General features: G+C 36.3%; 3 protein-coding genes and 1 pseudogene across 9 annotated transcripts; 2 read left to right on the forward strand and 2 right to left on the reverse strand.

The window, feature by feature from the left end:
- Positions 1–981: 981 nt before the first annotated feature.
- LOC103958238 (silicon efflux transporter LSI2) lies at positions 982–3,668 on the forward strand. Of its 5 annotated transcripts, none has more exons than XM_048564997.1 (5): positions 982–1,139; positions 1,584–1,641; positions 1,704–2,946; positions 3,019–3,208; positions 3,319–3,668. In XM_048564997.1, exons 3-5 carry the CDS (start codon positions 1,756–1,758, stop codon positions 3,579–3,581), a joined length of 1,644 nt encoding a protein of 547 aa, XP_048420954.1. In that variant the 5' UTR covers positions 982–1,139; positions 1,584–1,641; positions 1,704–1,755; the 3' UTR covers positions 3,582–3,668. The 5 variants fall into 5 exon arrangements, with proteins under 5 accessions (XP_048420954.1, XP_048420952.1, XP_009368761.2 ...); XM_048564995.1 differs by having other exon boundaries at positions 1,725–2,946; XM_009370486.3 differs by having other exon boundaries at positions 1,584–2,946.
- A 5,888-nt stretch (positions 3,669–9,556) lies between these two features.
- LOC103958240 (mitogen-activated protein kinase kinase kinase YODA) lies at positions 9,557–16,037 on the forward strand. Of its 2 annotated transcripts, XR_007251200.1 has the most exons (13): positions 9,557–9,815; positions 10,512–11,218; positions 11,354–12,091; positions 12,471–12,558; positions 12,656–12,718; positions 12,999–13,159; positions 13,269–13,344; positions 13,434–13,493; positions 13,584–13,691; positions 13,849–14,088; positions 14,474–14,565; positions 14,744–15,479; positions 15,568–16,037. XR_007251200.1 is itself a non-coding variant. In XM_009370489.3 (12 exons), the coding sequence occupies exons 2-12, from the start codon at positions 10,650–10,652 to the stop codon at positions 15,255–15,257; spliced, it is 2,709 nt and encodes a 902-aa protein (XP_009368764.2). In that variant the 5' UTR covers positions 9,557–9,815; positions 10,512–10,649; the 3' UTR covers positions 15,258–16,037. The 2 variants fall into 2 exon arrangements, 1 of the variants encoding a protein (XP_009368764.2); XM_009370489.3 differs by having other exon boundaries at positions 14,744–16,037.
- Positions 16,038–16,125: 88 nt separating this feature from the next.
- Positions 16,126–18,618, reverse strand: LOC103942459 (short-chain dehydrogenase TIC 32, chloroplastic-like). 2 transcript variants are annotated; one of them, XM_048565596.1, is made up of 8 exons: positions 18,431–18,618; positions 18,075–18,306; positions 17,906–17,985; positions 17,434–17,587; positions 17,200–17,278; positions 16,941–17,025; positions 16,672–16,718; positions 16,126–16,552 (listed from the first exon to the last, which is right to left on the reverse strand). In XM_048565596.1, the coding sequence occupies exons 1-8, from the start codon at positions 18,534–18,536 to the stop codon at positions 16,466–16,468; spliced, it is 870 nt and encodes a 289-aa protein (XP_048421553.1). In that variant the 5' UTR covers positions 18,537–18,618; the 3' UTR covers positions 16,126–16,465. The 2 variants fall into 2 exon arrangements, with proteins under 2 accessions (XP_048421553.1, XP_048421552.1); XM_048565595.1 differs by having other exon boundaries at positions 16,126–16,542; positions 18,431–18,614.
- A 694-nt stretch (positions 18,619–19,312) lies between these two features.
- LOC125468900 lies at positions 19,313–22,024 on the reverse strand (annotated as a pseudogene).
- Positions 22,025–24,567: the final 2,543 nt, after the last annotated feature.

Consider the following 24,567-nt stretch of genomic DNA (forward strand, 5'->3'; position numbering starts at 1 on the left):
AGTACCAATAGTAATTTCCTTAAAAAATGTGTAAAAATAATGTCGCTGATTTGTCCCAATAAACAAAAGATACAGATCGACTAAACATTATCATTTTGTCGCTCTCACTAAAATAGAGTACAAACTTTTTTACCCATAATTTATCAATATAATAATAAAAATAAAACTCCGCAGAAAAGTATAAGAATAAGAGTGAAGTCCCCATATTTGCATCATATAAAATAAGGCATTTTATTTAGACCGTGATTTTCATACCTTCTTTATTTTTTATTTTTTGAGTTTTTTCTACTTTTATTTCTTTGTTTTTTTTTTTTTTTTTAAGGGATAACTGGTGACAAGTCACGATTATCTACCATTTTCAGGGGCAGGGAAGCCATGGTTATTTCTTTGTTTTTGCCCTTGTATTGTTGAATACATTTCGGTGCATATATTTAAGTATATACATTTCGGTACTAACATTTAAATACATTAGTTCAATATAATACATTTAGGTACATTAATTGAGCCTTTCAAGTTTAAATAATGTTAAATAAATAAAATAAATAAAAACTTTTTTTTGGTAAAAAAAAATTAAAATTTGTATATTAATAAATTTAAATATTTAATGGGAGACATTAAATAAAATCCACATTAGTTATGTTGAATTGAAGACACATCAAGAGACTATAATCAGTATGTAATCGAATTTATTTTAAATTTCAATCTTCTTGAAGGATTAAAGTTAAAAAACCAACATTTAGTTCACTCTAGATGATGAATATAAACAATTTTTGTTCGTTTTAAGGCTAGATTGTTAATTCGGAACGAAAAAACGAAAGAATATATCCAACTATTTGTATTAAAACACTGTATCACAGACAATGTTTTCGGCACACTGTAAAAATTCTCATTGGGCCGAGATGTTTCATTCATGTGGGATTTAGACTGGTATGACCTAAAAGAGCATCAAGCATATATTAAAGACAAAGATTATCACGGTCAAAGTTTTTAGCTTTTTATTTTAAATTTCGTTGTGTCGATTTGGGAACTGAGAAGAAGCCCCACTCACTGCAAATCGATCGATTCCCTTTTAACTTATTTATAAAATACCCGATACAGAAAAGCAGTCCAATCCCCACTTCCTTGAACCTGTTTTCGAGGTAAGATCTTTGTTTCTTTTGGTCCTGTTACTGCTAATTAGTTTAGATTTTGCTTAAAAGTAAAGCACTTTTTTCTGTCCAACTTGAGCTACCTTTCCGTTTCATTCTATTTATAGCAAATACAGTGGGTTTTGGATAAGGGTTTTTGTTGAAATCAGCAAACAAATCGCCATTGACCATTTTTTTTTCCTGATGAATTTTTGTAAATTTCTATTGAGTTGTTGCTATTAAACAGATTGAAAGATTCAATCTTGGCTTGGTTCTTCTTGTAAATTATTGAGATTTAAGATGCGATTGTTAAGAGGATTGACATTGATCCTTATATAGAACTTCTTGTTTGTTTTACTGTTTGCATTCAAGCTGTTTGGTCCTGGTCTAATTCAGTTTCTAAGTTGAATCTTCCTTAAATCTAATTGTGCAACTGGAATTGGTTTTCGTATTCAGGTTTTTTCGTTAGCTAAATGGAATTGGCCCGTATTGATGCTATGGTTAGCTATCATGAGTAAGATCTTCAGCTTCTTATGATATAAGCGATATTCTACTTTAAACTAATATAGATTACAGGGTTCAAATCTGAGTGCACAGGAGGGAGCACGTCCAGTCTTCAGTTGGAAAAATGGCAATGGCTTCTCCTGTCAAAGTGGTTCTTGGCTCGATTGCTTTTGCAGTCTTTTGGGTGTTGGCTGTGTTTCCGGCTGTCCCTTGCTTGCCAATCGGTAGGACTGCAGGGTCCCTCCTAGGGGCAATGCTTATGGTTGTTTTCCGAGTCTTACCTCCTGATCAAGCATACGCTGCGATTGATCTCCCAATCATTGGTCTTCTGTTCGGGACAATGGTTGTGAGTATCTATCTCGAAAGAGCAGATATGTTCAAGTATTTGGGCAAGTTGCTCATGTGGAAAACTCAAGGGGCAAAGGACTTGCTCTGTCGAATCTGTTTGATTTCTGCAGTTTCGAGCGCTCTCTTCACCAATGACACCGCTTGCGTGGTTTTGACCGAGTTTGTTTTGAAAGTTGCAAGACAACATAAACTCCCGCCTCATCCTTTCCTACTCGCCCTTGCCTCGAGTGCAAACATTGGGTCTGCAGCAACCCCGATTGGCAATCCTCAAAACCTTGTTATAGCTGTTCAGAGCAAGATATCTTTTGGGACATTTGTGATTGGAATTCTCCCTGCAATGCTTGTGGGAGTTTGTGTGAATGCTTTGATTCTTCTATGTATGTTCTGGAGATTGTTGTCCGTCCAGAAGGATGAGGAAGATCCAGCTCTGGAACCTGTTCCAGAGGAGGATGTAAGTTCTCATCGGTTTTCGCCAGCTACATTGTCACATAGTGCATCCTTAAACTCTCAAGAACTGAACTCTAGATTGGAAATCCCGACTCTGCAAAGTTCTCCGAATCTTGATGTGAGCATAGGTAATGTCGAGACTCTTAGAAATCGCTTACCTTCTAGCGAGAATGAAGTAAACAAGGTTCCTAGTGGCGCGATAGAGTCAGCAAGAATTTCAAGCGCATCAAAAGAGGAGACAAATGATTTGTCTTCTCATAAAAGGGACGAAACAATCCCATCAAAAAGGTCTCCATCGAACGATAGACAAACAGATGCAATTCCTACGGAGTCGTTGAAAGGGAAGGAACATCTGACGACAAGATGGAAAAGGATATTGTGGAAATCTGGTGTTTACCTTATTACTATAGGAATGCTGATTGCACTGCTTATGGGCCTCAATATGTCGTGGTGTGCGATTACTGCTGCACTTGCTCTGGTTGTTCTTGACTTCACGGATGCCCGTCCAAGCCTAGAAAAGGTAAGTTTCACGAGCACAAAGTTCCGTATGTTAGATTACATTACAACTGTAACAAGTTTCTTTCTTTGACAGGTTTCCTATTCGCTCTTGATTTTCTTCTGCGGAATGTTTATAACCGTCAATGGATTCAACAAGACCGGCATTCCAAGCGATCTTTGGGACTTCATGGAGCCGCATGCGCAAATTGATCGTGCTAGCGGGATAGCAGTTCTTGCAGTCACCATACTTGTGCTGTCAAATTTGGCTTCAAATGTACCAACTGGTATGCATGCTGATATTATTTTCCGTTTGCACTCTATAAGAACCAAAATATTCTCACACTTTCAGCGGCCACTTAACATGCATGTTTTTTTCTTCTTTTATGTTGGATAGTTTTGTTGCTTGGAGGGCCGGTGGCAGCGTCGGCGGCCCTAATCTCTGCCGCGGAGGAGAAGAAGGCGTGGCTCCTATTAGCTTGGGTGAGCACCGTGGCCGGAAACCTGTCGCTTTTGGGATCAGCAGCCAACTTGATAGTGTGCGAGCAGGCTCGCCAATCTCCACAACTTGCCTACACATTGTCCTTCTGGAGTCATCTGAAATTTGGAGTCCCCTCCACACTTATAGTTACTGCTATTGGTTTAACACTAATTAGATGAAACATTTGGACAACAAAGAAAGCAAGCATTTTTGTATAGTTTTATTTCTACATTTGTATGGAAAAGGTTGCTCCTTTGTGACCGAAATATCACGGTTCGAGTCATGAAAATAACTTTTTTGCAAAGTAAGGGCAAAAATACATACGATAGAAGTTCCCCTGACCCTCTCAAAGCATAGAGCCTTATTGGTTACAGTCTTTTTTTTTTTTTTTTTATTTTTTTATTTTAACAAACAATATTATTTTCACTAGGGAGTGAGCTTAGCCTTACAATGAGCTAACAATAAAGTGGTTCAAAATTAGCCTATGGCGAGAGTCGAACCTAAAATTTCTCAACTTATAAGTGAAAATGAATATCACCATATCGTAGTACTAAGTGAGATTTTACTATAATCTGTCGGCCATCAACCTTTGGGTTCAATTGCTTTTGAAATAGATGGATTATGGGCCTTTGGACCGGAAAAAAAAAATAGAGAAGAAAATATTATGGTCCTGTAGAGTAGTTGGGTTTTGGGCCTTACAGTACATATATACTTGATTAGTAGTAAATACATATAGAATCAGTCATGATGACTATTGTAGTGCTAAATTGCTAAAGACGGTTATCAAACTTTTGGAACTGGTTATAATACTTACATATATTTTCATGCAACTATTATTTGACAATCAGATATAATTCACGTCAATAAATGTATTTTATCCAATCATCATATGATCGTCGTGACAGTGATTGTATTAAATACATATAAAGTATCAAATCTAAAACTTTTAATAAAAAATAAACTAAAGAAATCCAAAACCAACACTTTTTTGTAGTATGTTATGGTTTATGTTGTAGTTAGTGATTGTGTAAATACTAATAAATTATATTTAAGATTTCTGTGTAATCTAGAAGATCGTAGGCTTTCTTACTTGTAAGACAAGTAAGCTCGTTATGTTTATTGTAAATAAATGCACAAGGTAAGGGAAAAAGATACATACAGAATTTTCCTACATCTCTCTTTTCCCTTTGTTGTCGCACTCCGTCTCTTTCCTTCAGTTAAATTCGGCCACAACAATTTAGTGCTTTCTGACGTCGCTTTGAGTTCTATTTTTAATTAAAAGTTTGTAACAATTTTGTGTGTATATTCCCTGAAACATAATGATTTTTAGCTTAAGAAGAATGAGAAGGCTATTTTGTCATGTCTTGGCGGCTATCATAACTTGGAACTTAGAAGCCATTTCAAGTATGATTCAAGTAACATTGATGAATGAGTATCAATGCGTTGAGAAAGTTTTTAGACTATATCCACCTCTCTTGGAGTCCCTTTTTTTAGCGTGACGCATTTTGTCATGTAATATTATTTATTTAATAATTTCATTGCTTATTAATCAACTTATACTTACAATTCTTATAAAATCACGTCTATCTATATTATAACACATAAATTTATAAAATTACGTGAAAACATGATAATCGTACATTCCTACTTGGCCCCAACATAAAGCAAAGCCAAATCATTACAAAAGAAAAGGATTGTGGGAGCACGATACGTGCGATCCGTGGCCCCACAAATTTTAGCGTGAAATAGCTTTGGTGCATCTCCCCTTGTGTGCAGGTTGGCCATCTTTCATCTCCCAACACCAAACTCTTGCCTTACGTTTAGCAAAATATTGGCACAAAATACACAAGAAATAGAATTTTCCTCCAATGAAAATCAATTTTAAGATAATTAACGAGAACAGGTTAAGTTAGCAAGGATGATTTTTTTCACTAATTAAGGCCTAAGTTCGAGTTCCGTTGCTAGAAATCTCTCTTATGGGCGATTTGTTAAAAAAAAAAAAAAAAAAAAAAAGAAGAAGAAGAAGAAGAAGAAAAAGGTTAAGTGTAAGTTCTTAAAGATGCTTGTAATAAGGTGATCTCCAAGCGAATGAGGGTCAAAAGGCTCCCTTTAACCCTATATTCCGATAGCCCTACAATAAATTATATTTTAATAAACAGTGCTAGAGCATATTTTATACCATCACCAACCGATGATGCCATAGACCAAATATTGCCCTTTGACAAAAAATCATCTCCAACCGAGAGGGCCAAAGGACCATAGGTCAAACATAATTTATTATTTTAATTCAATTAATATGGTTAATTAAATTAAACTACTATATTAAAATAAGGTTTTCGAACATATTTTGAGTGTCACTTGTCGCCAAATGAATAAGACTCTGGATTTCTTATCTTTATATAATCTCAATAATTTTTTGTATATGATTTCGAGTTACACGTGTAGCTAACGTGAATAACTCCAAATTTCTTATCTTTATGTAATCTCAATAATTTTTGGATAGGATTCCAAGTGACACGTGTCACTAAAGCGAGTAACTCTCTAGATTTTTTATCTTTATGTAATCTTAATAATTTTTTGGATTGGATTTCGAGTGCCACGTGTCAATATGTAATTAGTTGTGCAAAATTTAGATATGATTCTTATCTACGTGGCACTTTTTAGTTCTTATCTTCAGCTTTCAATGTTGTAGGAATGATGTAGGTATTTATAGGGAAAAAAATTAATTAATTTTTTTTTTAAATTTGTCTTAAAAAAAATTCAAATTACAACGGTAACTTGACGGCAACATGACGTTAGCTAGTCGCTGTTAGTTGGCGTCAGGCTGACACTAGGTAGCCGTTATCATTCAAATGGGCTGAGTTGGAGGGTTGGCAAAATGTCAAGCTTGACATTCTGGTGCTGGAGGGTTGACTGGCTGGCCAGAAATGGCCAACCCGTTGGCCTGATTTGAGGGTTTGGACTCGATGGAGCCCACAAGTCCTTTGGCCTAGCCATCGGTTGGAGATGTTTTTCGTGTTATTTTGAGCAATTTTTAGCCCTATAACCTTTTAACCGGGTTGGTTGGAGGTGGCCTAATGCTTTGACTCTGAGATGACGGAGCATCCCCTGCCCCTAAGCTTTTAAATACCAAATAAAATCAATTCTAATTCCTAAGAAATTAATTTAGTATTTATTTTCCAAAATAATATTATATTAATTCCTAAATTCCTGTACCATGTTTTCGGTGAATAAGACTACCAATGTGCGACATATGCGACCGGATCTCTCCACCTCAAACAATGACTAAAAATGCAGTGTGAAAACAAAAACAAAACGTCATATATTCATCCTAAGATTATCACGAATTAAGAAAACAAACAAACAAGGAGACGGCCCTCATGTATCTCGTGTACGAAGTCACCTACGGCGCAAGATTTACAAACTTTCACAATCACAATTTGAAGTTTGAAAAATTTGGAGTGTTTTTATATCGTATGCGACATCGACTCAAAAAGCAGAGAGTGCATCTCCACATGACATGTCGAGTGAAAACTTTCATGCAACCAATGCATAATCTAAGTAGCGTGATCTTTCTAATAAATGCTAGTTGCATATTTAAACAGTGAACCATCTGTTAAATAAAAACTCACTTGATACGGCTTATTTGCATGGAGAAGTATTGATCTCTTTACATGAGGAGAGATTTTACTGCATGCTCGTAAGGGACCACTACATGCTTGCACACAAAACCATTTTCTGCACAACGACGAGAAGTGTATGAAACTCAAGGAGACCACCACAAACATCCAGTCGTTGATGGCGACGGTGGAGCGCCGATGGTTCTTTTACATGCTCAAAATTTTATTTAGGTAACAACTGGTGGCGAGTTACCGTTATCCATCTCTTTTGAGTCCAAATAGTGTATGTGGAATTTCACCCTACCCGTGACTACAGTCAAGCAGACTCACTAACTCACAACATCGAATCCGCAGCCTCTCACTTTTTTTTGGTTTATTGGGGGACCTCCCACATGCTCGAAATTCCATTTTAATTAGATATTCAGAAAAAATATTAATATGAAATTTAAAATATGAGTCACTATTTCTACCTTTTTGCTGGCATAAAAATGGTTAAAACGGCTTCATCTTTTCTTTCCTTTTCTTTTAATAGGGTAAAAACTATTTGACTTTCTATAGCAAACAAAAAAGAAAAACAAATATTTAAAAACTCAATATATACTTTGATGGGTACTAAATTTTGTGAAGAAGAGGCACATTACCATTTACTACCAAAATTCTCCTATATTACGGTCATCTTACGTGTCATAATTTTTTGCCTTAGATCTTCGTCATAAATTCTTGATCAATGATTTAACAGCTAATATTCTCAGTGTATTGAATACCACATAATACCCTCACGTACCTCTTTTCATAATAATTTTTCAGAGTACCAATAACAACTCCCTTAATGATCTTATCCTATAATGAATTAAAGATCATTTTGTAAATATTATGCCACGTTTACGTAAAGGTAATCGGAATAAAAAAACAGAATTGAATTTTGAATACAGGATACTTCAATGTTTACTTATTGGAGAATAGCAAAAATAGTGAGACCCACACAGATTTTTAGAGGAGGGATTGGATTCCCCATCAATGAATAGGATGGTTCAATTCATTTTGTTCTGATTGCACATATTAAGAAGTGTTAATATTTGGTTCCAACAAAATGATGGTATGATATGATGACAAACCCTAGCTCATTTTGTTCTGCTGCCATTATGCCATACCCAAACAATGACTTCAATCAGTAGACACCAACAAACAAAAAAGTTTGTACAAAACAAAATTACCACTTAACAAAATCTATTAACATTGTGTAATTTAAACTCACATACCGCCTGTATCATGTCTATTAGATTGATCAAGTTGTCCTTATTTTTTTTTTTTTTTGCTTTATGAGTATTATTGGTTTGAAAAGCCTTCTGATTTAAATTCAAGATACCCTTTTTGAAATTTGTGTTGATAATGAATCTTACATTGATGAAATGAGAGACCTTGCGTGTACTTATAAGTAGTTGAGTTACTCCTCATATTGCCAATTGATTTTATAATGAAATTCTATATTCTTTATGGTACTAGAGCCAGGTTGTACTGCTTGTGAAGCTTAACAGCTACACGTATTCCACGTCACCCAATTTGTGTTGCCCACGTGTTTAGCTAGACTACTCCTCATATTGTCCATTAGTTTTATGATGAACCCCAACTTCTTCAATTTATACATGTTCTTAATGTTTTAATAAAATCATTGTCATCTCATTTAAAAAAAAAAACAAACATTATGTATTTCACTAAGGTTAGTTGATCTTATTACTAGTAAGTTTGTAACATGCTAATTTGAATTAGATGGCATAAGTATGCTTTATGATGAATAAAAAAAGGGAAGATACGGCACTACTTTATAAATAAAAGTTGGGTATCAATCAAGTTGTCTGTTCTTTGTTTCTTAGGCAAATATAATCAAGTTGTCCCTAGACTACTCAATTTACCTTTTCTACAATATTTTCATAAAACATACAAATGTTTTAGAATTTTATAGTGATAATCACATAATGTCTAGTAATTTTAATTCACGTATTATAATATAAGTATAAAAAGTATGATATCATATAAAACAACTTATGATTTTATGATATAATTCATTAAAAATATGAATAATATAACGTGATAACTTGACCGTCATACTAATAATCACCATTGCCACATTTTTTTATTAAAATAATTAGTGGATATAGGAAATTATGCCTTTGAGCAATTACAATGGTCTATAGAGGGGTAAAATAAGATTCGGTCAAAAGTACATGTATTATAGCTAACAATATGCTAAAAATTAATTAAAAGTAATTTTTTTTCATCAATTAGTTATAGCAAAATAGATAAATGTTCATAATATTTTTATTGGTTCCGATCATTTATTTTATACTACAAATAAATAAAGTTGTACATAAAAAATCTGTATATAATAATTTATAATACGAATAAGTCCGATCATTAACAAAAATTTCGTAAAATGATGGTAAGATATCGAGAAAAAGAGTTACTTTCATCACCAATTCGTATTTTAAAAGTAAAATATAAAAATGAAAACTCAGCAGCTCCAGACAACTTATTAATGTCTTTTGAGCTCAGAATAGAATACTCTCTCTCTCTCTCTCTCTCTAAAAGCCACGATTCTCTTCTTCCTTTCAATTGCAACAACCTACATCAAATTCCTCATAATCCAATCCGCTTTACGTCCTTCATTTCCAGGGATTTTGTTCCTCCGAGCTATTTCACTGTGCAATCAGAATTCAGCCCATCAAATTATCGTCGAGATTCGTGCCAGATTCCAAGTGGGTTCAGCTCGGATTTTGCAGCTCCTGAAAATTTACAGTGAGTATCGTTTTGTCTGTTATCCAAGTTTAGTAAATTACTGATTTTTTGAGTTAATTTAGTTGTCTGTGGATTCTGTGTTAGTGTTTAAGTTTGCAAGTAGATCTGTGTTGCGAGCTTGTGGCAGTGAGCAATTTGGGATCGAAACTTTTTGTTTGGTTCCCGAGAAAATTGGAGAAAGCAAATTGAAAGGGAAAATTTGAACGTTGTTGTTACCGTTATTTTTGGTTCTTGGGTATTGAAAATTGGAGGCAATACGTCCGTTGTGCTCGTTGAATCAGAGTCTTTTTGTTGTTTTACATGACCCAACTTATCAAGGTTTGGATTTGAAATTATGGGTTTCGTTTGCAATTTGCTGCTTTTCTCAGGAACCAAACAAAGATTAAGGCTTGGGGATTGGAAAGAAGTGGGTGTGAGCTAATTTAACTTAGTGCATGGATATTATATTGCACTCTAAATTTCAATGATCCACATTTGTTGAGTTCACTAAGTGTCGTTTGAAGCCGGGTTTGGGAGTACAGCACGAGTATTTGATATGGTCAAACTCCTGTGATCTACCAAATTTTAGACCTCAAGATTTAGGTGCTAGTGGACTTTACTTAATTTTGGTTGTTTTTGTAGCATAGCTTTTGGTCTATTAACTAACATAGAAATCCTTTAAATAGAGTTACTGACATGCGGCCTTTATCCCTGCAGATTTTGATAATGTGCTGAATTAATTGTGAACTCGTGTAACGGATTGGTAACCCATGTAATGGTGTTATACAATTGACTTATAATGCTAGAAAATGAACTTCCTTTAAAGCACTTTCCCTTGGATTTTAAAAACCTTGTATGAGAAATATGCCTTCATGGTGGGGGAAGTTGTCGTCCAAAGAAGCAAAGAAGAAGGCAGGAAAGGAAAGTTTCATTGACTCTTTACATCGGAAATTTAAGTTTTCTTCAGAAAGTAGAGTGAATAGTAGATCAGGAGGATCTCGAAGAAATTGCAATGACACAATTTCGGAAAAGGGATGTCAATCCCCTATAGAATCAAGATCTCCTTCGCCCTCAAAAAATGTTGCCAGATGTCAAAGTTTTGCTGAAAGGACTAATGCTCAACCACTTCCACTTCCTGGTCTACATCCTGCTCATGTTGCTCGTACAAATTCTGGAATTAGTATATCAACAAAACCGAGATCAGAAAAAGGCTCTAAGCCATTATCGTTTCTACCTCTCCCGAGACCTGCGTGCATCGGTAGTAGGTCAAATCATACAGACGTAGATGGAGACATGGTCACTGATTCAGTCTCTAGTGAGAGCTCTGTTGATAGTGACGATCCAGCTGACTCATCATGCCATCGTAGCCCTCAGGCAACTGACTTTGACAATGGTCCTAGAACGGCTGCTGGCAGCCCTTGCAGGTGAGCTTTCATTTATTGCACATGCCATTATGCTACTAGTATGCATATTTTTTTAATATGCATGATTGTGTATGATTTATTTGTAATTCTTTTAGCTTGTTCATCCTTGACATTTTTTCTGCAATTTTTATGAAGTGTGATGCTCAAGGATCAGTCATCCACTGTTGCTCCAGTACTCTCAAGAGAGCCTAAAAAATCAGCTAACATTTCTTTCAGTAATCACGTTTCCCCTACATCGCCTAAACGAAGACTTTTAGGCAGCCATGTGCCAAACCTACAGGTTCCTTATAATGGAGCTTTGTGCAGTGCTCCCGACAGCTCATTGTCAAGTCCTTCTAGAAGCCCAATGAGAGCATTTGGCACTGAGCAAGTCGTGAACTCTGCTTTCTGGGCTGCAAAAACTTATACAGATGTCACTCTACTTGGATCTGGCCACTGCTCCAGTCCAGGTTCGGGTCACAATTCTGGGCATAATTCAATGGGAGGGGATATGTCTGGACCGCTGTTTTGGCAACAAAGCAGGGGTAGCCCTGAGTATTCTCCGGTACCTAGTCCCAGAATGACAAGCCCAGGCCCAGGCTCAAGAATTCAGAGTGGTGCTGTTACGCCTATTGACCCTAGAGCAGGAGGGACTCCCAATGAGACACAGACAAGCTGGGCTGATGATGGGAAACAACAAAGTCACCGTTTACCTCTTCCCCCGACAATTACAATTGCTTCCCCTTTTTCTCATTCAAATTCAGCAGCAACATCTCCTTCTGTGCCACGAAGTCCAGGAAGGGCAGAGAACCCATCAAGCCCTGGTTCACGCTGGAAAAAGGGAAAGCTGCTGGGTAGAGGGACCTTTGGACATGTTTATGTTGGTTTTAATAGGTAGATACGCAAATACATTTCTTTTCTCTCTCTCTCTCTCTCTCTCACACACACACACACACTCTCTCTCTCTCTCTCTCTCTCTCTCTCTCTCTCTCTCTCCCCCACACACACAACTAAGCAATCATTTATCTAAGTACTTAGCCATTAATACTCTAAAGGATATAAAATTCTGGGAGCAAATGCTAATGGAACGTTCTAATGATATTTGCTTGATGATTTGGCCAAGTGTAGTAAAAAAAAATATCCATTTTATCTCAATAAATTAGTTTTTCTCATAGGTTGCTTGTGTGTGAAATTTATGCCAATCTGATTTCTCATGGGTTGCTTGTGTGTGAAATTTATGCCAATCTGATTTTTTATTACCAACTTTGTTCAGTGAAAGTGGTGAAATGTGTGCGATGAAGGAGGTCACATTATTTTCTGATGATGCAAAGTCAAAGGAAAGCGCTAAGCAATTAAACCAGGTATTTCGTTTTAGGTTTCAAGTTCTTTCCTTGGACAAAAGTTATATGCTTTCCTTCATTTATTTTATTTGACTCTTATGTTGCAACGTTTTGACAGGAAATTGCTTTATTGAGCCGTTTACGGCACCCAAATATTGTGCAATATTATGGGTCTGAATCAGTAAGTCTTTTGTCCATGATATATTATTTTTAGTACACATTTAAATATCGATCTTTCATTCATTTGTCTTTTTTGTCAATATTACATTTGTTAGTTATGACTTATGAGTCTGAAGCTTAGTCTCTACACATTGAGAAGTTGTTAATTCACTGGCCTTTGGAGAAGCTAAGCATCGCACTCTAGATTGGACCCCATAGAATCACATTTTCTGCAAAATTAACTTTTATTTGAAGATTCAAGCAATCACTGTAATTTATGCTGATATTCATTCCTATGACAGGTTGGTGACCGGCTATATATATATTTGGAGTATGTATCTGGTGGCTCCATATATAAACTTCTCCAAGACTTTGGGCAATTTGGCGAACTAGCAATTCGTAGTTATACTAAGCAAATTTTGTCAGGGCTGGCATATTTACATGCTAAAAACACTGTTCACAGGTGAAATTCATTATCTATTCTTGATCAAGTAATTTGAAACATAAATTCAACCGTTGTAATATATTGATCGTGATGTAATTACTGAACATTAAGCATCTTTCATGTTCAGGGATATTAAAGGAGCAAATATACTTGTAGACCCAAATGGACGTGTCAAGTTGGCAGACTTTGGGATGGCCAAGCATGTAGGCGCAGGCATACTTAATCTCAATATGATTAAAGGAGTTTGACATGATATTGCAAACCATAACCCACTATCTTGTGTGCTTTGCAGATCACCGGGCAGTCATGTCCGTTATCATTTAAGGGAAGCCCTTACTGGATGGCACCTGAGGTTAGATTGCTTCTACTTTTTCGATTTTTCTCATCAACGACATGCTTCTTGATGGGTTTACTTAGGTCTTCATTTTGGTTGCTTGCCCAGGTTATAAAGAACTCAAGCGGTGCCAACCTTGCTGTGGATATATGGAGTCTTGGGTGCACTGTTTTGGAAATGGCTACGACAAAACCACCTTGGAGCCAGTATGAAGGGGTAAGAATATATATCTACAAACAAATACTTTTGTACATTTATTTATTTATTGGATGTAGGGCTGGGGGTTATAAGAATTTGAATTTGAGATTGAGATCATGGCGGCTGTTCAAGTATTCTTTACATTGTGTAATATTTTTCTTTTTGTGGTTAAAAGGTTGCTGCCATGTTTAAGATTGGGAATAGCAAAGAACTTCCAATAATGCCAGATAGCCTCTTGGACGATGGAAAGGATTTCATAAGGCAATGCTTACAGAGAAATCCACTACATCGTCCTACAGCTGCCCAGCTTTTGGAGCATCCTTTTGTGAAATATGCTGCGCCTTTGGAAAGATCTATGTTGAGCCCTGAGCCTTTTGATCCACCCTCTGGGATTACAAATGGAGTGAAAGCACTGGTATGAATTCCATTTTTACCACAAATGTAAAATTGGTGTCTTACGGTGTTGGTAGTTTTGTGATCATTTTTTCATTTATGTTTGAGCATAGTGCATGCTATCAGGTTCTATATCTGTTATTTCCTAAACGTGTGCCAAGAACTCATGAGTTCACATTACAACCCAACCCAGTCCCAATATGTAGAGAGAATACAGATGTTGAAATCTTTGTGTTTTAGTGTCTCTATCCGTTGAGGGATTGAAAATCTTTCCTTGTGTTGTGTTTCACCAAGTATAAAAACATTTATGAATCCTTTATTGGACTCTGATGAAGCATAGTTATTTGCACGGGTCCTCTCTTCTCGCCTCTTATTTTCATCTGTTGTGTTTTATTGATCATTGTCAGGGTATTGGGCAAGGAAGGAATTTCTCCAACTTGGATTCAGATAGGCTTGCAATTCATTCATCTAGAGTTTCAAAAACTAGTAACCATACCAGGTCTCTCTCTCTCTCTCTCTCTCTCACACACACACACACACACACACACACACACACATATGTATATATATCCATCTATCTCTATGTTTCTCTCCGGTGATGTGTGTGACAACATCTGTGATGGTGCATACTACAACATTTTGATAATAAGATTTTGATCTTATTGCCTAAACTGCAGTGAGATCCATATTCCAAGGAACATATCATGCCCCGTCTCACCCATTGGAAGCCCTCTATTGCACTCAAGGTCACCATCACACCTAAATGGAAGAATGTCACCTTCACCTATATCTAGCCCACGTACTACTTCGGGCTCATCCACTCCTCTTACAGGTGGCAGTGGTGCCATTTCATTTATTCACATGAAACAGTCCATCAACTTGCAAGAGGGTTTTGGAGGAATTTCAAAGCCCTCGAATGGTCTCTATGTCAATGGTTCTTCATCCTATCATGATTCATGTCTTGACATGTTTCGAGGGAAGCAGCCAGGATCTCATATCTTCTCAGAACTGATACCCTGCGAAAATGATGTTCTGGGAAAGCGGTTTGTAAGGCATGCCCACGCAGAGCATGAACAATCAGTTTTAGCTGATCGGGTGTCTCGCCAACTCCTTAAGGATCGTGTTAAGATGAACCTGAAACTGGATTTAAGTCCCAACTCTCCTTTGCCGAACCGCACAAATGGTGTCTAACTTGTTTTGATGGAACCACCAATCAGTTCAAGCTCTCAAGTTAACCAGACCATTTTGGATATTCTGGATCAACCATCCATCATGCTGAAAGTATATTTTGTACAATAAAAACTCAAAAGTTGAAGAACTGCGGAATAAGGTTGAAGCTCCGGGAAGTTAGTGGCTGGAAGCAGACAACTCTTTTGCATGGCATGGGCTTAGTCTTCAGGTTCATGACATCCGGTAAGCAAAGCCATGAGATGGAACTGATTCCGGAATTATGCATATCAAGCTCACATCCTGACAAATAACATACTCTTGTTGTACATAGATGCGGTTTTGACTTGTAGAACATTGAGTGCTTGACTGATTGGAGCTATGAAATATGCTTGATTTTGGCCGACGAGGATGGTTTCTGATGATCTGATCCATTGCGGTTCCTCTGGTAAGCAAGAAACTCAAGGCAGCAAGAAATGTATATTCTTTGAGATGTTCATATAGAAGGAAAAGAAAAAGCTAAGAGGCAAATACTATTTAGCTTTGGAACAATTTTTTGGGTCTGAAACTGCTGTACAGAAGATGGAGACTAAGCCGGGGGCCGGACTTGTTAACGAAATAGTCAGTCGGAGATTTTTGAAGCCTACACGTTCTGTTTTCTGCACCGATTTTTTGTGGGCTCATGTGTAACATTGTATAATGCTGTCTTGAACTACCTATTTTGTTGTATCATCGTCATCATGTATGTAGTGTACATCATCACTCAAGTGAAATGAAGAAATCTAACTGCATGGTTCTCTCTTATACCTCTTCAACTTCTCCTGTCTTTTCGGAACGAATGTCAAGTGAATTTGTTCACCTTGAAAGGATATTGTTCAAAACGACAAAGGTCTCGAGCAGAAAAGGAGTTTATTCACCTTGAAAGGATATTGTTCAACTTCTCATACACAAGCTACAACACTCTTGGAGTATACTATTCAAACAACAAACAACAATCAAGGCTAATTCCACTAAGGGAGTTGGCTGTATGAATCTTAAAACGTCATTGCGCTCGATTTTGCACCTTGTCTCTTTAAGTCGTTAACACACTGTAAAATTTTCATCTTCCAAGGGGCACTCTCTTAAGTCTTTATATAGAGTTTTCGGAAAATTGTTTGGTCAAATCCATACTGAAATCCCATAGTTTCTTCGCCATCTCCATGTCTTGACCTTGCGGCCTTGGCTTGGATAGGTTACAGTCTGAAAAATATTCGCCGGTCACCCCCTTGACTTGTGGATGCAGTGCTACGTAGCACGTCGTTGCTGCTCCCTGTAATCGACTAAGTTAACAAACAACACGACATTCTACGTTTAAACGAATACTTGAAAATTCACATTTCAAATTACTCAAATTCGCTTGGTATTTTGTTTGCTCGAGGTTCAAGCAGATGTGAATTACCTGCTGAACATTTTTAAGCACAGCTCTACCAAGCACATTAACAAGCCCTGCATCAAACCAGAAAACCAAAAGTCTGATTATCCGAAACTAAGCAAGTTGATAATGAATATGTAAATTTGAGATTTGTGGATTGATGTCAATTTTGGTTCAGTTTAAACTTTAAACATACCCTGAACACAAAGCCTCCTTGACAAGCGATAGTATGCAGTTTATATCGGAATTCTACATTTAAATAAGACTCACATAGTTGGTTAAGTGAAGTGATTTACCGTTGATAGCGCTGTTATAACGAAACAGATTGGTAACAATTCCACCAGGGTGAAGTGAGTTTGCAGTTATATCTGCTCCTTCTTCCTGTTGAACAATCACAAATAACAGAGTTCACTCAACACACCATGACTGCCATAAACACAAAGCAAGGTAATGTGTGTTTATCTCTAGATATAACAGTAGGGACGTATTGGACAGATGCAAGCATAGCGGGTATTTTGAGAAACATGATTCTGCTGATTTAACGTTGCTGATTACCTTTAAGCGTCTTGCAAGCTCATTAGTGTGCAAAATGTTAGCAAGCTTTGATTGGCCATATGCACGGAAGCTGCTGTACCTGCAGATAGGCAGAAGTACTGATATGGCATCAAAATCCAACTCCAAACTTACTTGTTGCATAAGCTCCATCCGTATTTAATCAAAATACTATATGACTCATGCGCTAACACGTATATAATACCCTGTACACACTAAAAACTATCTCAATGTTACCCTTCTTGGTCGTTAATTTTATCAAAACGAGTTCCTTCAGCATAAGAGTAGCGGTGAGCTTCTGAGGACACATTTATGATCCTCCCTTCTTTGCCGCTGTTGAGTGCTGTTTTCTTCATAGTATCCAACAAAAGATTTGTCAACAGAAAATGACCTGCAAAATCAGAAATATAACCAAATAGATGCAATCAATCCTCCCGAATCAAAGAAGTATGTAAGGTTAGCTGAGTTTATTGATGCATATGCCCCGACACCGAGAGATAAAAGGTCTAAAACTAGATTGGCTACAGACTAAACTAGAAGAAACATTCAGTCAATTAGAACAGCTTAACCAACAATACTTTTTAAACTGTCAATAGCGTTCTAGGATTCATACAGCCGACCCTACTTAGTACGATAAGGGTTGGCTGTTGTGGTTGTTGTTGTTTGTACTTTAAACTGTCAGTTTTACAGAGTAACAAATGCAACATACCTACGTGGTTTGTGGCGAACTGAAGTTCAATCTTGTCCTTCGAAAGCATGAAAGGGGTTCCCATAACTCCTGCATTGTTACTTACGAAAAGACAAGCTATTATTACCTGAGGTGGATTTTATGAACTAAGCCTCTTCAAGGACTTGTACCATTTCTGTCCATTTCTTACATTAAAATGTTAAGAGGAAGACCGGAGGAATTGAAATCCGATGCGAATTTCCTAACGGATGATAACGAACTGAGATCCAATTCCATGGCATCAACTTTGGCAGTGGGGATTGCCTTCACTATTTGTTCTCTTGCATCTTTACCGGCAGCCATGTTCCTCACTGCCATAACCACATGGGCGCCACGCAGTGCAAGAACGCGTGCGGTTTCGGTGCCAATACCACTCGATGCTCCTGCAACATCAATATGCAGAACCAAGGAGCATTTTCCCATAAGAATACGGAATAATAGTTGAAGAAAGTATACCATCTGCATATGAAACTTAAAGAAAGAAGAAGCAAATGGAAATTCCCACACCTGTAACAATGGCGGTGAGACCAGTGGCATCAATCCCTTCAGTAACTTCTTCTGCTGTGGAAGATGATGAGAACCCAGATGGCCCTTTTCTTCTGAAGAACCACATCTTCTTCTGCTCTCTCACTCTCTCTCTCTCTGCACGCAAAGAGATGGGAAAGTGGTTTTTACTGAGTTTTGACGAGGTGTTTTCTTTTCTTTGCTTTGGTGGTGGGTGCCTCGCTGTCGCCTCCTATTATGTTTTTAGTGTCACAATTTTTTGATAAACTGATGTTATCCATACACATCTTTTTTATTTTATGTCATTTGATTTTTTTTAATTTAGTTAATCTTACGGTCGAATATTAAGAGAAATGCATGACAAGTAAGAAAGGGTGTGTGATACACCACTCTTTAGATACACACAAAGTTTGAAAATGTCATTTTTATTACCACAACTATCCTCATCTTATTCTTAATTTGGTAAAGATTACCGTTGCTTCAAATTTAAGCACATTACAACATAGTGAAAGGATTGAAATGAATTTTGTTGTTCACGATTTGGCTTATTTTCGTTTATCTTGTAATTTGGATTTAAATCTTTTGGAACAAACTCCACTATCTTGTACACTGTTGCTAGTTATTGACTTAACTTGCTAAGATTGTTTGGCCTTGTGATATTTTCAATAGGTTGGACATCTATGTTTAACAACGGAATTTTGTTCGAAGATGAAATTCCTAAACTTGATACAAGATATCAAACGAAAAGCAATCTTGAATCAAAACGACAAGGTTACGAGCAGAAAAAGGAGTTTATTCACTTTAAAAGGATATTGTTCAACTTCTGATTTATAAGTAACAGCATTCTTGGAGTCTATTATTCAAACAACAAACAACCACCGCTATTCTAGTAAGGAGAGTCCGTTGTATGAATCTTAGAACATGTTGACCCTAAAAACGACACAGCACAAAGGGCACTCCCTTAAGTATTTACATAGAGTTTAAGTTTTGAGAAGATCATTTAGTCAAATCCATGCTAAAATCCCATAGTTTCTTTGCCATCTCTACGTCTTGACCTTGTGGCCTTGGCTTGGATAGGTTACAGTCCGAGAAATATTCGCCGGTCACCCCCTTGACTTGTGGACGCAGTGCCACATAGCACGTCGTTGCTGCTCCCTGTAATCGACAAAGTTAATAAACAACACGACATTCTACGTTTAAACGACTATTTGGAAGTTCATCATATTTCGAATTATTCAAATTCGCTTGGTATGTTGTTTGCTCTAGAGGTTCAAGCAGATGTAACTTACCTGCTGAACATTTTTAAGCACAGCTCTACCAAGCACATTAACAAGCCCTGCATCAAACCAGAAAACCAAACGTCTGATTATCCGAAACTAAGAAAGTTGATAATGAATATGTAAATTTGAGATTTGTAGATTGACTTCGATTTTGGTTCGGTTTAAACTTTGAACACACACTGAATACAAACCTCCTCGACAAGCGATAGTATGCAGATTATATCGGAATACATTTAAATAAGACTCACATAGTTGGTTTAGTGAAGTGATTTACCGTTAATAATGCTGCCATAACGAAACAGATTGGTAACAATTGCACCAGGGTGAAGCAAGTTTGCAGTTATATCTGCTCCTTCTTCACTCAACACACCATGACTGCCATAAACATAAAACAAGGTAATGTGTGTTTATATCTACATGTAAAAGTGCAGACGTATTGGACCAATGCACGCGAGCGGGTATTTTCAGAATCACGATTCTGCTGATTTAACGTTGCTGATTACCTTTAAGCGTCTTGCAAGTCATTAGCATGCAAAATGTTAGCAAGCTTTGATTGGCCATATGCACGAAAGCTGCTGTACCTGCAGATAGGATTAGACTCATATCAAACTCCCTCCATTCAGCATATGCTAAAACCGAGGAAACACACCGAAAACAAATAAAATACGCGACTAACTTGTGCAGGAGTACTGATATGACCAAAATCCAAGTCCAAACTTTCTTGCATAAGCTCCACCCGCTTTTAATCAAAGTCCTATGTGTGACTCATGCGACTAAATTGTATATAATACTATCTAAATATCTAAAAACTAAGAATTATCTCAATGTTACCCTGCTTGGTTGTTAATTTTATCAAAACGAATTTCTTCAGGATACGGGTTGTGGTGAGCTTCTGAGGACACATTTACGATTCTCCCTTCTTTGCCGCTTTTGCGTGCTGTTTTCTTCATAGTATCCAACAAAAGATTTGTCAAAAGAAAATGACCTGCAAAATCAGTAAAATAACCAAACAGATGCAAATCAACTCTCCCGAATCAAAGAATTATGAACAGTTAGCTGAGCTCATTGATGCATATGCTCCGACACCAACAGTTAAAAGTTATAAAACTAGATTGGCTACAGATTAAACTGGAAGAAACATTCAGTCAATTAGAACAACTTAACCAACAATACTTTTTAAACTGTCAATAGCGTTTTAGGATTCATATAGCTGACCCTACTTAGTGCGATAAGGGTTGGTTGTCGTCGTTATTGTTATTTGTACTTTAAACTGTCAGTTTTACAGAGTAACAAATGCGACATACCTACGTGGTTTGTGGCGAACTGAGGTTCGATCTTGTTCTTCGAAGCAGGGATGGAGCCAGAAATTTCTTTTAGTAGGAGCAACCGAAAATAACTAAGAAAATCTTATTATAGTATGGTTATATGCAATATGATATTAAAGATGGTTTCAAATGATGATTTATCACAATTTCAATGTTACAAAAATTTCAATATAGTAGTAGAAAGTGGCAAAGTGATGAGAAAAATATACGTACATGATAGGTGGGAGAAGGTTTTTTCGGTTTGAATGACAGAACAAGAGCACTATTGCTCATATAATATTTGATATGAAGTATAAGTAGAATAAATGTATATTAGATACATATATTTTATTTAAAGATAACCCGTGTATATTATATAATTGTAGTTTACAGTTAAACAAATGAATTACTTAAGTAGAGCATCTGCCCCAGTGAACCTTTATTGGCTCTGTCCATGCTTCGAAGGCGTGAAAGGGGTTCGCATAACTCCTGTATTGTTACTTATGAAAAGACGAGTATTATTACCTGAGGTGGATTTTATGAACTAAGCCTCTTCAAGAACTTGTACCTTTTCTGTACATTAGGATGTTAAGAGGAAGACCGGAGGAATTGAAATCCGATGCGAATTTTCTAACGCATGATAACGAACTGAGATCCAGTTCCATGGCATCAACTTTGGCACTGGGGATTGCCTTCACTATTTGTTCTCTTGCATCTTTACTGGCTGCCATGTTCCTCACTGCCATAACCACATGGGCGCCACGCAGTGCAAGAACGCGTACAGTTTCGGTGCCAATACCACTAGATGCTCCTGCAACATCGATATGCATAACCAAAGAAAATTTTCCCATAAGAACAAATAATAATAGTTTAAAAAAAAAGTAGAAGAAGCAAACGAAAACTCCCTCGCCTGTAACAATGGCGGTGAGACCAGTGGCATCAATCCCTTCAGTAACTTCCTTTGCTGTGGAAGATGATGAGAACCCAGGCCCTTTCCTTCTCAAGAACCACATCTTCTTCTCCTCTCCCGCTCCCTCCCTCTCTCTAGGCCTGGCAAACAGGTTGTATCTGTTGTGTTCGTGTCATTTTTGTATAACACTTGTTATCTTAACGGGTTGTGTCGTGTCACATCCGTTATCTTAACGGGTCCTTAATAGGTCAGGTTACTTTACCCAACCGGTTATGACCCGTTAAGAAAAATATAATTTTTTTCTTAAATTTACACATACCACACATTGCCACATAAATATTATTGTCGTTTAAGTACTATATCTACACTTGAAAGTAAGAGCCTAATAAAAAAACATATATACACTACTAGTTTACTACAAAATATTAAATGTGCAAGGATATGTAAAATGAAAGAGTTTTTGTTTTCAAGGTTATGAAGCTTTTCTCAAAAGTTTAAACCTTAACAATGGAACTCAAAACTTGCACGTTATTCCTTTTACAAAATCCTCAATTTTCATCAATCATCATGAGAAAATTGTATTGAAACTTTGGCTTGATCTATTGCCTTCAAGAGTTATGTTGATCGTGTTTTCAGTAAGATTTTCCACATGAGAACTCTCTTCTGCATAAACTAAGTATAAAAAACCAAACATTAAAAACCATTCAAATTATGAAAAGTTTACCAAAATAATTATGAAAAGAAATAAAACAATAGTATTATACCATATAAAAATATATTAGCCTCCAACCTAGTGCACAATGGACGGCTGAGATTATATCTCAGCCGATCCAATGGTCACCAATTTTTTTAAATTTAATTTAATATATATATTTATATAATTATTATAGTTTTTAGGGGTATAAAATTGTTAAATTAATATATATAATTATTAGAGTATTTTTTTAGGGTTATAAAATTAATATTTTACTTATCATGTATTGTGTTACTTATGTGTATACCCGAACCAACCCATTATCTTAACAAATGCTTCTCGGGTTACCCGATAATAACCCGATTTGTTATCGTGTCCCCGAACACTTGTTAATTTCATGTCATGTCGTGTCGAGTTATTGGGTTGTGTTAGAAATTTCTAGACCTACCTCTCTCGCTCTCTCCCTCTGCACGCAAAGAGAAGGGAAAGTCTCTAAGTGCGGTTTTTAGTGACAGTTTTGGTGAAGTGTTATTTTCTTTGCTTTGGTGGTGGAGCCTCTGTAGCCTATATTGTCTTTTGTGTCTAATTTTTGGACACAAAGTTTGGAAAGGTCAATTTAATTAGCACAACTATCATCATCCTATTCACGAATTTATTGTTCACGAGTTGACTTATTTGGGTTTATCTTGTAATTTGGATTTAATTTTGTTTTGCAAACTCCACCGTCTTGTACAATGTTTCCAGTTATTGACATAGCTTGTTGAAATTGTTTGGCATCATGACATTTTCAATAAGTTGAACCCGGTTCTATTTGTCTTAGTTTATCCTAAAAATTGAAAACTAAACTAATAAGATTTATTTGGTTTGCCTGGTTCCAATTCTTGTCAAAATGTTTTAGGACAAACAAACCAAACCAAAGAATCGAACTAGTTCAGTTTCAATTTGGGACTTCACAGTTTTAAACTCAGGGTCAATCGAGCTCAATTTATAGGGACATGGTAACAATTCAATACTAACCACACCAATACTATTCCACAACTTGCATCTTAACATCATAGTACGACATGTGTAATATTTTATTACAAAATGCTTGAATGAAATTAACGGTAAAATTCTTGGATATCAATTATATTTAATTTAGTTAGGTTTTTTTATGCAAGAATTTACATTATTGAGCAAAAAAAAAAAACAAAAAGGATAAAATAGTACGTACATTATTAAAAAAAACATCTATAAAAACAGATAAAATAAAGATTCTTTTTTTGTTCCCTCTTTCTTAGACCAACTCCAATGGTGGGCTAAAAGCCAAATTACCCCCCAAAATTTTCCCCCAAACCCACTCCAACCCAAGGGGAAATTTTGGGTTAAATGCTAAATGCTAAATGCTAAACCAATGCCAAATTCCCCCCAAAATTTAGCCCAGAAATCGGAGTGAACTTCACTCAATATTTATCGGAATTTAAATTATTTTAGGTTAAAATGTTCATAAAACTAATTTACGATAGTCTACATATTTTTTTTTTTTTAAAAAAAAAAAATTTAATTTAACAAAAAAAATAGCCTAAGTTCATTCTTTAATAATCCCGGGCTAAAATTTTAGGTTAGAACGGTTGGAGCAAAAAAGTTGTTTCTGGGCTAAAAGCTAAATTTTCCGGGCTAAAAAATTTAGCTTTTAGCCCAACCATTGGAGATGGTCTTAGGGGTGAAAGTTTGATTGAAAATTTCTATTCTTAGTCTGAATATTTTTTATTCTGAAAAATTTCGATGACACTTGAACTTAGTACTATATATATAAGCATGCATATTCTTATTTTATCATGTTTATTCTTAATTTTAGATATTCTTTATTTCATATTGTATTTTAATCATACTATTATATATTAAAAATGACATAGCTTGTTGAAATTGTTCCGCCTTGTGATATTTTTAGTAGGTTGGACATCTATGTTTAA

Source organism: the organism of the source record quoted next, unplaced genomic scaffold (assembly GCF_019419815.1).
Source record: "Pyrus x bretschneideri cultivar Hongxiangsu unplaced genomic scaffold, Pyrus_bretschneideri_v1 Contig4, whole genome shotgun sequence".
NCBI classification, from domain to species: domain Eukaryota; kingdom Viridiplantae; phylum Streptophyta; class Magnoliopsida; order Rosales; family Rosaceae; genus Pyrus; species Pyrus x bretschneideri.